Below are 16,820 nucleotides of genomic sequence, written 5' to 3' on the forward strand. Positions count from 1 at the left end.
CTGGAGAGGAACCCCCCACTCCTCAACACCATAGAAGCACAATGCCCTACTGTGGACTTTTTACTACTAATAAAAATGGCCTGATTTTCTTATCACAGGATTTCTGTATGCCTTGTTACTTCAAGGTAAATATTTTGGTCCCAATTTGGGCGTGTTTTGACTTGCATAAAGGCTACAGAAGGTACAATTACTACTTTAACCCTCCCCTCAGCCTTTATCCTTTGATTGACATGGACCTCTTGTAGTGTTTTTATACATCTCCTGTAAGCCCAGTGTTACTGCAAGAGGCATTGGTCAGGAGAAGGAAAGACTGCAAAGTTTACTTCCAGATATATATGACAATAGAAGAAAACCACTTCGGTATTTCCACATATCTTCCAGAAGTTTAAATCATTGTTTTTGAATCCTTAATTTCACATTTGGCTTTATTCTGTTTAAACAGAAGTTTAAAATAGTATTAAATGGCAAACTTACCTTATATTTTCATAACAACTAACTTCTGGCTTTAACATTGCAGTGTGTCGAAATACTTTATAAATAATCACTCCAAAAGCCAGCAAATTAACCTGGGGAGAGTAAAGAGAAGAATTTTTAGTTCAAACTGGAGTGATTTTGAGTTTCAGTAAAACACTTAAACGGAACAAGTCAGATAAAGTTTCTGCATATATAAAACCTAGAGAATCCAGTGATGGAGTGGGGAGGGGGAAACTCTTTTCTGATCCATGTCTATTAAAAAATATGATCCCCATAATAAAGATTGATCAAACAAGGTAGTAACTCTATCTTATCTCAATATTATCCCTATCAAAAGTCTGCAAATGTTTATTGGTAAATCTCTGATTTCATGGTCTGATTTTTTTTCTGTAAGTAGAGATGTTTAAGCAAATGGGGAGGAGAGGAGAGAGAGAGGAGAGGATCCCAAAGATGCTTCCTGCTATTGATTTTTTATGATACAGCACTGTGTAGATTTTGACAAAATGCACATCTTTGTTACATAAATATCATATTAATACATTAATGTCACATTAATAACATCGTATGTTCTGAGTTCTTTTGGGTGTCAAAAGTTTTAAGTGGCATAAAAATATTTGAGGCTTATGTGACGAAATTTTCAAAAACTAACTTTGCTGAAAGGTTCCATGCAGGGTATTCTCTCCTCCATTTTATGTTTGTTTCACTGGTGGACAATGTGTATGCATGTGTGTGTGTGTGTGTGTGTGTGTGTGTGCATGCACGCGCGTACATTTTCTGCTTTCCTTATAATCATATTGCTTTATTTCAGTTTGAAACAAACAAACAAACAAAAAAAAAAACAACTAAAGGAAGTAGTTTTGTAAATGATGCTCAGTCATGGTTCTGAACCTTTGCTTGCTCAGATAGGCCTAACTGAATATTCATTTAAATTTCTATTGCTTTTCTTTAACAATGTAGATGAGTTTGTTCTCGTGCTTTTTAAAAGAAGACTTATTTTGGATTGCAGCATTTAACATCAGAATCTATTTGCAATGTTAATAATTGAACCAAATTTTATCTGGATGTATATTTGTAAATCCTTGGTTGTAACCCTTTGGTTGGTTGTTGTGAGCTTACAGCTGCAGACCAAATAGAATTAATGTCTTCCCCAGCTTGTTTCTCCAGAAAGACAGTCTCTCTCACTCTCCTTTCTCTTAAAAATAAAAACAACAACACAAAAACCCACTCCAAAATGAAAACAAAAGCCTGCTATATAAACACAGCATCACTTTTAAAAGAAGTGCTTTCATTTGTTAGCACTTGTTATGTATGCCTTTAGAACATTTTTGTTATGTTGGGTGGGAGTACCTGATATTAAATTCAGGCTCTGCTTTAATTAGCTGCATGCTCATACTTTAATACAGCATAATGTATTTACAATTTGATAAGACAGGAGATAGAGCTGATTAGCAGTTTAGGGAATTAATCCTTCTCTGAATACCTTGTACTTTCACTGATCATGAGAGCTATTCTGAAGCTCTTTGTATTTAAAATTGTAATCTGTAATATCTCCTAAACCAGCAATTTTTCAAAGTTAATTATAAGTCAGTCAGCAGTTATGGGTAATTATATGCAGACTTACTTTTTTATCTTATATTTGTTGGTGAATAATATACCAAATAACGTAGAACACACACTGTAATCTGTGTAACCCACCTAATGTACTTATTACAGTAATATGAAAAAAGGTAGGGTGAAAAGTGATCAAAGTACCACAAGCACAGAGAAAACACCCCAGTACCTCTTCTGAAGCTGTCAGCACGACCGTGCAGCCAAGCCTCCTCCCTGCTGGCCCGTCACCAACATCACTGATGTCAATGAGAGCCTTCCTATTGCTGCTAATAGGCTCTTTATGAAGCTCTGTGGGCCAGACTCCATTATCCTTTGGTCATGGAAAACAGCTGCAGAACTGGGGAGGTTTTGCTGAGCAAGGATGGGACAGCGGAGGGGGAGACATGGGGCCTCGTGGTAGAAGTCTCCATTTCTCTTCATGCCAGTGGGGCTCCTTTACACAAATACTATTTACATTGTCTGTAGCACAGGATAATAGGATTTGGCCCTCTGCGTTGAGGTAATACCCATTAACTATGATCTTTTCATTCATCAATTCATTCTGATGGGAATAATCTGGATGTGTCAGGGGAGAAGGAGAGGTTAACACCGGTTCTCAGAGCCAGCTGCAGAGTGCAGGCACAGCACACTGACACGTCTCAGGTAGCCTCTCAGGAGGTAACGTTACAGGGTAATGGCAGCGAGCTTAACTTCTGAAACACCCGCTCATTCCCAAGATTTATTAAAGCCTTAAGTAGGTTTTTACCCCTTTTAGAAGCACTCCATTAATAAAAAATATCATAGCCAAGTGCGTAGGCTGTTTTGTACAATATTCAGTGCCTCAAAAAAGTAGGTTTCAGGGAACTTTCAGCCTAACTTAGAGCACTCTGGTACAGCATTTTGTCCTTTGGAGGACCTCAAATATGTAACAGTAAGGTAGTTGTAACTGTCCTACAATGAAGAAAATCCAGCAACACTTGAGGGAAATCAATAACAGACAATCATACATAAACCCAAGAGAAACATAGATAATGTTAATAATGCTAATAATATTCAAATGTGCAGAAAACTGGTACTCTAACAACACATTATGCTTCTGCCTAAGACCCTGCATATTTGTTACCATAGGCGTAGTGGTAATCACAGCTATTTCTGGGAAATGCTGAGTAAAAAGTTCATATTCAGTGGCTGGACAGAGGACTAAAGGGGAAATAGCCTTCATATACCTAATATCCTCAAAGAGCCATATGTGTTTCAACAGATGTGATGAGAAGTGAAACACCTAAATTGCCTGGCATAAGATATGACCACTTAAGACATTTTTCCTTTGTATCAATAAGTGAGATTCAAATGAATAAATGCAGGTAGTAGGCTACAAAAGGCTTCTAAAATATACAAAAGTCACTCTGAATGTAGGGCGTTCTATTTTTTTTCCATGGAAACTACAATAGATACAAACAGCATAAGAACACTGTTTGACAGAGCAAGTTCTCAGATACAAAACACTACTTCAGCATAGTCACCACCATTAGCTGTGCATTTCTACCAGCAGTGAACAAGAACCTGCATACTGTGCTTGTAAAAATCTGTGTGGCCATCTGGAACATGGCTTTTCTTTCATATCTCTGTTACCATTGCTAGAATGCAACACCCACCACCTGACTGTGCTCTCATCCACTGTTTGGTCTCCATAAATGTTTAGCAAGCATTGGTGAATGTCAGTGCATGCCATTTCTTCTGCAAAGAGAAATTCCATGACACACCTTTTCTTCAAAAGCATGCCCTTTTCAGACACCATTTTGTCAGACTGCCCCTCTGCTGCCATCTGTCACATGGCAACAAAATGTAATGGAATATTGGTGGGAAGCTTCGACCTGTACTGCCTGGCCACCAACATCCACCTCTGACATTGTGAACCAACATAATAAAATAGGAGGCATTACTTTTGGAGCAGACCTCATAGGCACAAAGAGCTGTAGATGTCTAATACTCTGGCTGGAATAAACTGGAGATAAGAGACACTGAAACATCTAAAAAAAACTTCCAGAAGATACTTACTGCTAAATATTGTGTTTTGGTTGCAGTCATGTTTTAGATTTTTGTAATTAAAGCATACTCTTCAGCTCTTGTTGGCTAAGCTTTATAAGATGTTATAATTACAGCTGCCTGGAGGTGACAGGCAAGGTGAATGGAAACAGAACAGCAAAGCACAGAAGCAGCAAAGCAGAACAGAGCACCGTGTGCAGGCAGCTGTGACAGTGAGCTGGGGCAGGCGATGCGCAGGCCTGGCCAGGGCCAGCCTGGGGACTGCGGCTGCTGCACGTCTGCTCCAGGAGGGAAGTTACTGGGTAATGAGTACGGCCACTCAGCAGCACTGGGCAAGCCCAAGGCGTGAAGTACAGTGGCACTATTGCAGTTTTATCAAGTGAATAACGATTTTACAGCATGACAGGGCAAGTCCTTGTGCCTTTGTTTCAGTGTTATTACATGGCTGAGCAGTCAGAGAAACTGCTGCATGTCCTGAGATGGGCCGCTGGGCAAGGCTAATAGGCGAAAAGGGAACTGCAGCGATTCCAAGCCCAGTACTGAACTATTCCATTTTTTAACAAACCACCTCAAACTGCTGTTTAAATTCTATGATTCTATGCTGTTGGGTAAACAGCAGAGTTATTGTACCACAAGTCTCTAGCTTTCTTATTGCAGCCCCATCCTGCGGGATGCTGAGCATCCTCAGCTCTCCCCCCTGCAATGTTGGTGGGAGTCAGCACTCACTGAGTGCTCAGGTGCACTACAGGACTCATTTTAATAATTAATCTATTCCTTTTTGCTAAGTGGTTAATCAAATACAAGTGCTTATGCAGAAGCAGCTTCCATTCTAAGAATCTTCAGGGAATCAACTCTCCTTAAAGATATTTGTATTAAAAGTGCTTTTAGCTTAAATTCTAGAAATGTTGTGGTATATTTATAAGCAAGTGGTAGTAAACTTAAAATATGTTTATGTGTAATAGATATTGAATAGAGGAAAGTCTTACGGTCTCATGAAGGATTTTGTAGATATGGGCAACTACGTTTGTGTATCTATTTTACCCAGGAAGATTCCCAGGGAGCCACAGAGCTGCACAAGGTATGTTTTGTTGTACACGCACAACTATGTTTAAAGGGAGGATGGTAAATACTCAGAGAATCTGTTCTTAGAAAGTTATCTGTGTGAAGAGTCAAGAAAATTTAGGACTTTGGAGTGACTTCTGGCCTCATTATACCAATGGTAGAACTGTTAGATGGCAAAACTCCTGCTGCTTCCAGTGTTGTCAAGACCTTTCCTCTACAATTTATAGAAAGGGGCATCTTAAGAGATTCATAGGCACCACTTTGTATGGTGTTAGTCTACCTCTGTCCAGAACTAGGATAGCTCTGTAAATCTCTTTGCTGATGCCTTCTTCCCTCTGCCGATGCTTCTGTAGCGAAGGAAAACCGCTCAACAGTGGGCATGGGCAGAGCAAGATGCTGTTGCTTCGACTTCCACTCTTAGCAGTTCTGGGACGACCAAAGTAATGTTTTACCCATACACAGTTTGCAGAAGGAAATAATAGCGTTGTATACATATCAAACATAAAAAAGTATCTAGTAAATATTATTAAGATAAGAATCCAGAAGAGCACTGAGAAACAATTTTGTCTATTGCTTAAGCAAATTACAAACTTCCCTGTTGATTACTGTATTTTCCAAACTAAATAATAATATAAAAATGAACACAATAGTCCTAAAATGCTAAATATTCCAAGCTGTTGGAGCTCTGTTATTAGCACATTGCTTAGCAACTGCTATATTTAAAATAGGTCCTTAATTCCTCTGCTAAATGTACATATTTTACATACTGGAAAAGTAACATAATGTTCTATCCTCAAATAAATATGATGTTAGTGCTTCACACTGCATGAAACACTCTCTTTGTAAGTACAGATTGATAGCTATTTTTAGCTGAGCACTGAATGGTATGAAATATACAAAATTTAATAAAGCATGCAAAACATCTGCCTGCAAATAAAAATATTTGCACTCATGTTGAAGAGTTGTAGTTTCTTTCATAATTAATTACAATTAAATGGTAAGATACTGAGTGAAGTGATATATCATCATTTTGCCCCATCAAGGTAGCTGACAGCTGTCAAGTTTTGCAACTGAGAAATCTTTTTTCCTTTCCTTCCTCCCTCCTTTTTTCAAGCAAGACAAAAGAGCTCTTGAATGCTCAGAGGGGAGTGGTGCTTTAATGGCAGTAGCTCAGTTCATACCTGAACAACTTGCAAAATAAAAGACTGGGACAATAAGCATTCAAGAACGTTTTCTCCAACAGGTTTTTGTTGAAAAAAAAAAATTCAGTTCATCAGCACTAAGATATTTACTAATTTAGATTATTCTTTCAACAGTAAACTTACTGACCAGCATTGTTCGTCTGATTAAAACCAGAAAGGACATTCATTTCTGGACAACGAAAAATCCCTGTGGATAGAGCATTTATCTAGGATGTAGAAGACATGGGCACAATTTTCTGTTGTACTTACTATTCAGACTATAATATGACCCTTAGTTCCTCCAACCTGCATACCAGCTATTCACCACTATCGCTCCATTAGCCCTGCTGGCGCTGTTCCATGCCATATATATAATTAAACATTCACTGGAGCAGGAAGACCTGGATCTCCCTCATCCCACAGTTCTGCTTCCAGGACTATCTAAAGACAATTACTATTTTAACAGGAGAGTAATTGTTTAATACAAGACTAAGGTTTTGAGAGTCTTTCCAATACACAGATATTTATAGAATGAAGAAGGAATTGGTTATTTCGTGTACAATATTCTTGTGTAAAAGATACACTCCAGCCTTTCAAAAGTTATTAAAACACTTTAAACACCTGCTCTTTAAAGTTTTCTAGTGATACAAAGAAGAGCTAGTACAAGAAAGAAGAGGCTAATTCTAAAGATTCAGACATACTAGCTCTGATTCAGTCTGAGCACTTTACATTCAAACTTCAAAAATGAAGCCCCCAAATCATTCCCTTTTCCTTTCTTAGTCCCTGTCTCAATAATTGATGAAACCATCTATATGCTGATGTCAGATCTCACAAAAAAGAATGAGAAAATTTCTCCTGCTGCTCTCTTAGGCATATACTTGAATTTTTTACATATATCATATTGAATTTGGCTCTTTCAAAAAATGTCTGAAGTTCAGAGCAGCTGTATCTGTATCAGTCTTTACAATGACCCTCATTATGAGTGTTTGAATTAATGAGCTTGTGATGGTCTGAATTCTGCCAGAGAGAGCAATACATTTCTGTCTGTCTGGCTGGCTAATGTCTGGGTAAAATGACAACATTCAATGGGTCATCGTTATTACAGACAGAGGAGAACAAAATTAAGCTATTAATGATACAACAGTTTAAGCTTCAAAATGAAAATGTATGCCATATTAATTGCATAAAATTGGACACAAGCTGGCAGTCAAACAGTCTGGATTTGTCTCCTGACTGATTTATCTCATTATCATGTCTCCCGTTAATATACCTCCGTGAACGCTTTAGGATACAACAGCTTTAGGTATACAACAGCAGTCTTCTTTAGAAATAGAAAATATAACAAAAACATTAAAAAAACCACTCTAGGCTGTATTTTGGGGAAATATTTTCAACAATGAGGGATTAGAATTTTATGATTCTAAGATTTTAATACTTTCCCTTGTTTAAAAGTGAAAACACAGCTAAATTAGTTTATTTCAGACCTTGTCTCAGGAAATACGTAATTTTCACATAGACTTGCTCTTTATATATGAATACATGAATATTTGAGAGTTGTTCTTTTGCATATCTCCAGTTGTAGATTTAGACTCAATTTAATAACTAAGTAGTTTTCTTTATGCTTTTAGAACAGTTATAGGAAGCTCTAAATAAATAAATAAGAAATAGAAGGGAGGCTTATATTTTTTATCAGATTAAACAGCTTCTCACATTCTTCTGGGTTCAGCATTATTTCTTATTGGATTGACAAGCTAAATGTATACTGGCCTAAATATTTTTATTTAGCCTCTGTTCTGCAGCCCAGGGCAGGAGGGATGAGCCAATACAGAACCGTGGCTGACCTTAGCCATAAACCTTAGCCCAACTAGAAGGATAAGTTTCTATCTTGCTCCCAGTAAAATTAATTATTAGGTACACTTTTTCCTTTTCCAAGAAGCTCCAAAAAGATGGATTTTTTCTTGGAAGCTGTTAATGACATAAGTCAGGCTGTTTGATGCATTCACTCCAGGTACATCAAAGATTCAGACTTACTTAGACCTCTCTTGTGGTTTTCCTGCATAAATGTAAACCTGTCTTACGCTGTACATGGAGCCCTATGAACCAGAGAAATATCTTTCCACTGGTAAATAGGTTGTGAAATAATTGTATATTATGTTTTAGCACTAATAACTTCAGTGAATGGAAAAACTACCAGGATGGAAGCAGCATCAATATTATGGCCAAGACATTGAGTCTGAACACATTTGCCATTTTGGAAGTAAAAATAGTGGGCAGAAAGCCATCTGGTACATTCTGCATCCCAGCAGACCCTATAAAGGATTTGGCCTTTTGCCTTTAGATGGAAATATGATTCTGTTGCATGCGGATGTAGTCACAAAAAGCTCAATGACCACATCTCATCCAAGGAGAATAGTCACATGCAATTGCTACTGTAATATGAATTTTTTTTTCTATATGGCTGCAAATGATGAATCAAAGGGCAGTAGGAGAGTGAAAGAAAATGCACTTTGAGTGACAAAATATGCAAAGTATATATATGGTCAGTATGTAATTATTAAGAAAGTACAGAAGGCACCATCAGCCTGTGTTAACTTTCAAAAGCAAACCTTTTGAGTCCAATCAATAACAGTTTAGGGTAAGTATATATGTTGATGGTAATTGTGCTTATATCAAGACAGCATAATCACTGAAAGCACAGAAGTTGGATACATGGATACATTAGAATAGCAGGTTGGTTTTGTTTCTGTGTAATGACATAAGAAAAAATAATGTTAATTTTGTAGACTAAATGACCATGGCGCCCTTTCTTTGGATATTTCAAGGGGCTTCAGAACATGGACTTTGACGATAGCTTTGTAGGACAGACAGAAAGAAGAACCTCTTTCCCTAGAAGATCCTGGCCTTGCTGAGAAACTGTATCTATTGGTATGTCAATATAGAAGCTATGGCTTGAAGATTAAGGTTCACCTGTCCACAGAACAGGGCCAGTACTTTCAGACTCGGTGATTATTTAGCACAGCAGATATTGCTGGTTGCTGAACAATGCTGCAGTTTGAAATAACCTGTTTCAAGAAAAGTTGCAGACTCAGTCTCTAATGCCACTGTGTAATTAATTATTTCCACTGTATCCACAGTGGCATAAGAAATGCAATGGAGACACATTAACTGAAGCCACAGAGGGACTAATGAAAAGGGACTATTATTTTTTCATAAAGAATAATAAAGCCATTGCTAGTCCCAGTAGGAAATTTATTTCCACTAAAAAGGCAGACTGAGGAACAGGAGTAGATATAAAAAATGTTTTAAATGGCTATTTTCTGAAAAGTGTACACTAAACAGTACAGAGCATACTTTCCTCATCTAGCTAACAAACATAATGAGGTATTTGTCTCAAATAACCTGTAGGAAAACAAAATAAAATCTACATAGAATTTTTGAAAGCTTAAATATTCAGTAAAATGTGGAGATGCTGGGTATGATTTGTTATGATGAAGGCCAGATGTCAAACAACTTTTTCAATAAAAATCTGCAGAATATGAAAATATATCAAGATTAATGAATACAACCTTCTTCATTGAGAATGGGAATAATAATGTGAAGAAGCCCAAGGAGACAGTGTACCTAATTACATTAGTGTGGAGTGATTGGCTTTGGGGTTGGGTCTTTCTTTTTATATTTTTTGTTTAAATGGGAACAATGGACTGTCAGATCATGCTCAATATTGAAGTCTGGAAAAATGCACAACTTTTCCCTTTGAATATTTACTTCTCTACTTGAAAGATGTTCAGTTCGAATGGCCTAGATTAGAGTATTAAGTACATGAAGTTTGTGAGTATTTGAGAAAAAAACAGAGTAATGGATTTGCCACGAAATTTTTCTGCACTGATCGCAGCAGTATCACGAATCCTGAATCAACCTAACTGTACAAACTGAATAAGCATTAGAACTGCCCAATAAGACTTGATGAATGCACTATTCCATTAATTTTACCTTTTTTGTTGAATAAATTATTTGACAAATAATAGTAAAATTCATCAAATAAATTATATGGTGAATGTATTTTTTAAGTAACTGACTAGCCCTAATGAATATGCAGCCAGTTCCTTAATGAAAAGCATTACTCTACTGTTAGCCTGCTTTCATCACTCACATGTCACTATTTTTGTATTTTGTAACTGCAATCTGTATATTTTATTCATTTACCCATTCATTTATACATGAGAAGTTCAAAATGGTATGATTAATTAATCACTGCAATTCTTAGAATATTTTTGCTTGAAAGTTGATTATTCATTGCATTTATTGCATACAGAAATGCTTCATAAAAAGAATCTGGCTTTTCTGAAGACACTTCTTCCAAGAACTACTCTTGGTTTGTATGTTCCAAGTCAACAAGAATGCTCTGCAAATTGCAGAGTCCATTTATAAGTCATTTCTGTAGTTGCAAACACTACAATTACCAATTGTTTCAAGAAATGGGAGCTTGAAGCTGAGCCAGACACCTTCAAGGCCCCTGAAAACATACATTAGCATAGTAAAACAATGAGAAGCATACACGAGTTACCCCTTCACTGCACAGTGTGCTAGGCTGTTTGGACAGAAGCCACAGGCAAGCTTATTTGGATGGTGTGTAATATTGGAAATTTTCCAATCTTGAAAAGCAAGTCTGTATTTTGTCATTACAGAAGTAGTCTCAACAGTAATACTGATAGATATATACTGTTAAATGGCAAATTACACCTGTTAATGTTACATCACACTTCTGAGTCCTGGTACCTCACAGAAGTATGCCAATTTATTGTGGCAGTAACAATGGGTGGAATAGGCAAGCCTGAACATCTCTGGCCATACTGCAAAGTTGCAAATCATATACGCACATGTCCCCTTAAATGTGCATGCTGCACAAGGTTCAACTAAAGAGATTTAATGGGAGAAGGTTGTTGTAGAGGGGCATATTAAAAGGATCCTCTGCAGCTACACTCATAGTTGCTGTGATTCACCTCCAAATTTTGCTTTTAATGGCTTGTAGACTTTTGGTAAGTACAGCATTAATGGTCTTTTCATAGCAATACCAAGCAGCCTAACTTCTATGACCAGCTGGACATCTACTCTGTTGCTGTTCCTCACAGTAGGTATAAGTGGAGGAATATAACCTATGTTTGAGGTGTTTGAAAGATGAAGTTCTCACAGGTGTCAGTGATGTGGAAGAAAGACCTTACATGGGCCTGCTTCCACTCAAGACAAAGTATTCTGTCATGTTAGAGGTGGGAAAAACCCTGTAGAAGGCCCCATACAACAGCAAGGAGTCTGTTCTCAGCTAACATTACACAGTCATTAAAATGGCAGCTGCATTACCCTGCAGAAAAATGGTCATTTCCATTCTATACACTTCTATTACAGGGAGATTATTATTGTAAGAATGTATTACAAAAGAAAAGAAAATGTTCTAGGGATTTTCTTTTTTTCATTTTCCTACCTTTTATCTCTGGAACTTATATTTGTAATATAAGTTCCTCAATCAGGCACGGATTGTAGTTTGTGGGAGTGTTTGTCCCTTAAAGCTTGTGATAAATTCACTTTTCTATTAAAAAGTTTAAATACTTGTTATAAATAATTTCTCCACACTTGTATGCTTTGATCTAATCTACTGCATAGTTTTAGCTAAAATGGTTGTGGTTCTAAAGATTACAAGTATTAGAGAAAGAAATATGTTGTGGAAATTATCTTTAGCTTGCAGCTTGCTTTACAAAGGTTTAAAATGCCCTTTCTTTGCTAACTCCATCTAAACAGCTTCTGACCCACTCCTTTTCATGTACAGTCACCAATCTAATAATAATAATAATAATAATTTTTAGGTGGGATCAATAAGGCAATTGCTTTACACTTAAGAATTCTAATAGAATCATAATATTAATAAGCAAACACCTTCAGAAATAGTGCTACTGCTTAGGCAATAAGAGGAGAACTTAGTTTATACTTCTGATAAACACTTGAGCTCCTTATGCTTCTGTATTATTACTGCAGATTTAAAGCCCAAGGATGCATTTGAAAAAATGTGCCTAGAGACAGAAAACCCACTGGTTCAGAATTAGTTCTATTCTTCATCATTTACATGCTGTCTCAAAGGTATATTACAGTATAATTCAAACCACAAATTTCCTGAGGTTCACAGAATTCACAGAAACAGAATGCACCATTTGGGTGTGTGGGCTTTTGTGCTGACAATAAGATTTATTTTTTTTGTGCAAGAATCAGATTTGTGATGAGCAACTCTCCAGAGTTTTTGTATTGAAACTCTCTAAGTTACCTTGGAAAATTCACAGAATCATTTCATTAGTAGATGAATCTCAGAATTAAAGGAGTGCTTGAAGCTGCTAGAGTTTGTAACTTTCTGTATAAGGGTTATGGTGATCTATCTGGTTATTCCAGAACCAAGAATTATATTAACTTTTTTTATTATTATTTTTTTTTTCTTTAATTAGCTAAGGGGAAAGTGGATATCTTGAAAAGAGATAGGCATCTTTAATTACAAGAATTTCCTGATTGCTGCTACCTTGGGAAGTGTTTAGAATTTGTCACAGTGCCCATGCAGTGCACTCAGGAGAGAATGGGCAATGGAAACAGATTTAATGCAGTAAGCAAGTGACCTATGAAACACACATTTTACCCCCACTTCATCTCTTTAAGTTAATGGCTTTTTGCACAAGGTTTCCCATATTCTTCATGGAGAGGGTCAACTTTATCACCTCCCATTTGTCTTTTATTTCATGGATGTTGCCTGCTGCAAGATGTGGAAAGTTCAAGCAAAGGCAAAAACCCAGCTTTCAGGATGTGCCTCTGCGGCCAGCTCATATTGAAAGCACCACTGATCTGCTGTCTCTGTTTGTGTGCCTAACGTCTTGCGTCATGCACAGGTCAGCTGGAGATGAAAGCAAAGTTGTAGATGCATACATTTCTTCTGTTTTGTATATTTTGATAACATACCTTTCCTATACTGGCAGCAGAGTCATATGTCACTGCCCATAAATCTTCACCTGAAGACAGGTGAGAGTATAGGAAGGAAAGTAGCAAGAAAAAATCTCAGCTCTGCAAGCTGCCTTCCTGGAAGAAAGAGATAAGGTCCAAAGAGGACAAAGGAAGTTGCCAACTCAAACCTAAGAACTGTAGGATTTTCCAGTAAAGTGATCTTTCACCCCATGATTTTGTTTTACGGCATTAACCTGTCGATATCATCTGAAGTCAGGGTCATGGAACAGAGGGAGCTGTGGCACCATGCCCCTCCATGCTCATTGGGTGTGGTGGGGAGTGTTACCTGGGGTTGTCTCTGACACGTTTTTCCCAGCCTGTCCAGTCTACAACAGGAACTTGAGATGGAACTGGGCCAGAGTTATATTTAACACTTTATTCAGCTTTGAAATGGCTAATGCATTGAAATAAAATTCTTTTTACTATAATCTTGTGTGTGTTAGGCCCTGCCACTTCCTTTTACATATCCTCACATTTATCACCATCAGCTTAAATAGCAAGGAAGGGATATTACTGACATGACCATAGATGTCACAAGGCCTTACCACTGCACCTTCTCTTTCTGTTAGCTCCAGCTATTGCCCAATCACTGTCTACACAGTCATACACAATAATGCCCCATTACAGTTGGAATGGTTTGTTAAACTTTATAGCACTTAGAAATGCTCTTGAGGCACCAAAAATGTTTTGATTCAGAATGGAACATATAATACCTGACAAATTTGCAGGTTTGAAACCACTTCCAATAAGAATTAAAAAGGCCCTCTTCACAGCTGAAATAGGGCTATCAATACTTGACTTGTCTGCCCATGTGAAATAGCGGGTTCTTTTCTCTGACGTCGCAATTTAGTTTAAAATAGCTTTGATGATGACAGGGTACACGCGAGTGATAAAACCATAAAGATGACAGTCTAATCTTACAAAGATGACCGATCACTGATAAGAGATTAAGTCACACAACATTTGAAAAACCAGATTATCTGTCTGCCAGGATGGTGTATGTGTACACCTCCTGCCGAGCCATGCTGAGATGCCAATGACATACAAAGATACTACTTCTTACAAACTAGAAATGCTTTTCTCAAGCCATTGGGTTGAAAGGAAGAAAGTGAGTGAGAAAAAAAGAAGCTCTGATCTTACAGTGAGCTTTTTTTTTCCTGTCCAACATTCATTTTTCAGGCTATTTAGATGTACAGCATATAAATAATTTAGAGACACTATAAAAGGATCTAAATTAGCCAATTCTGCCCTATAATTAGCACTCACAGCTATGCTGGCAATGGGTGGGTGATTATTAAACACCTTTTATTATCAGTTTTATGTACTACAATAAAAATGAAAATTATACTTACAAGAATTATTAGGCATGCTGGTCCTATAAAACTCCATATAAAGTTATTCTTTGTGCTGAGCCAACATCTGAAAAGTAAACAGCACAAAACATCTTGAATTGTGTGAGGCTTTTGTGACTATTGCATTCTCATGTATGTTGATTTGAACACAAAAACAGCAACTTACACTTCTGTGGTGCCGTAGTACTTGTATCCCAGTGCAGCAGAGATGCCAACTACCACAGCTGGACTTACATAGCCAAAGACATAGAAATTCTTGTGCAAGAAACCCTTGTTATAGATGACTCCCACAACTATAAGGTAGAGGTGAATGCCTTCAATGCACATCCATGCAAATGCAGCTAGAAGGAAATAATGAAGTAATCCAGCAGTAATTGAACAGACGAGCTAGAAATTCAACCAGAGAAAAGCAAGAGTCACAACTCTATTAATATGTCTCTTAATATTGCAGCACATGCACAGCAACCTAGCAATATTCAAGCAGCACAGCAGCACATATGTAAGGCTGATTGACAAGATCTTGGCCTGTACCTACAAGCACACTTGTTCATTAGTGTTTTCTATAACAACTGCTAAAATAAAAAGATGACATTCAACTTAAAATCAATGCATGTTTTTCCAGAAAAACTGCTTTAACAAATTGACAAGGTTGATCCCATTACTACACCTGAGAATCACGGTTACATACATAGTTTGCTGATTTAGACGAAGCCTATTTTTATGATTTTGATAGCAATGCAAATAAGCTTTATGAGCAATTATTTCTAAAGGAACTTTTTACAATGAAATGTTCCTAAGATGATATTCCTCAATCAATATTGTAGCGCAGCCTTAGGGATTGCAGTTCATGTTTTTTTCAGGTAATTTTAAATCCTATTCAGCAATTTATGATATAGCTTTTCTTGATAATTTATGCATGATTTAATTTCCTAGAAGTATTCTGAGATGCAAGAACCAACAGTCCTACTTGTACGAAAACTGACATAGATTAGTCAAGACTTCACATTTAGATAGCAAAGGCCCTCCAACCAACGGTGCAATGTCTCAAATTCTACCTTGGGACTGCAGCTCTGACCTGGCTTTTAGGAAAAATTGTCATCACAGAGAGCCAACAACGTTGCTTTAAACACCATTCAAACAGATGTGAAAATGTCAACCACACTTAGACCACATTCAGTTAAAGAGAGAAAGTTTAAATGAAACTCATGGGCTAAATTCAACTTGCATCAGCTCAGATGACATCTCTATTTCTACAGATAACAGCAAGTCCAGGTGATCGTCTTATAGTTCCTGTTACTTGACCAAGAAGTCAGTATCACTAGGCTACTATATACTGGTAAATATAGTACAAAATACTGGAAGTAAGTGAAGATGGTATCTCGTACTGTATATTTGCTTTACAACACAAACTCAAGACACAAGTGAAAACTACTCACCTTATTATTGCTCATATTAATTCCAATCAGGAAAATAAGTTCCGCCAGGAAAAGACTGCAGCAGAGGTTTTTGTGAATTGTCGTTCTAGTGCTTTGAATTTCACTGAAGAACCAGAATGTAAAAATGCACATGGAGAGGCAAATCAACGAAATAATTATTCCTAGCTGAGTGATTCTTGTAAGAATGTTATAATTTGTAACACCCTGGGGGAAAATTATAATATAATATTAAAAAGAATAGCTTTGTATTTTCTCAAGAAAAAACACATTCTATAATACAGTTTTTTTCTTATTTTGAAAAAAATATTAATCAAAAATGTTTGCAGAGTAAGTGCAAATGCGAACTTTGCATAATCTTAAAAGCATTATGGTTCCTTTTTTTTGTGGGGGGAGGCAGATATAACTCTAAAGGAAATTAGTAATGAACTGTATATTTTCTGGTATTTCTTAACATAACTTTATTAACATCAGTATCTCGTAATATGATTTAAAAATCATATCATTTTAGTGAATGACAAACACACTGGCAGTAGAACATATATTAATATGACATGAACATTTTCTAATATAAAAGGGCTTATCACAGCAGTGACTTAGATAAGCAAAATTGAATAAGCGTCTTACTGAATTTACAACATGATCAAAACAAGACT

The 16,820-nt window shown here is 36.8% G+C and overlaps 1 protein-coding gene across 1 annotated transcript in view; it reads right to left on the minus strand.

The window, feature by feature from the left end:
* The window catches only part of ADGRL4 (adhesion G protein-coupled receptor L4), a gene marked incomplete at its 3' end in the record, with an annotated part of 73,137 nt that overhangs the window by 1,797 nt on the left and 54,520 nt on the right, over positions 1-16,820 (minus strand). The window contains exons 12-15 of the mRNA XM_079535813.1: positions 16,168-16,371; positions 14,898-15,118; positions 14,732-14,798; positions 475-566 (exon numbers count right to left, since the gene is read on the minus strand). Coding sequence (XP_079391939.1) covers positions 475-566; positions 14,732-14,798; positions 14,898-15,118; positions 16,168-16,371 — 584 coding nt within the window. The remainder of the gene's footprint in view (positions 1-474; positions 567-14,731; positions 14,799-14,897; positions 15,119-16,167; positions 16,372-16,820) is intronic.

Source organism: Tetrao urogallus (genome assembly GCF_951394365.1).
Source record: "Tetrao urogallus genome assembly, chromosome: 5".
NCBI lineage: Eukaryota > Metazoa > Chordata > Aves > Galliformes > Phasianidae > Tetrao > Tetrao urogallus.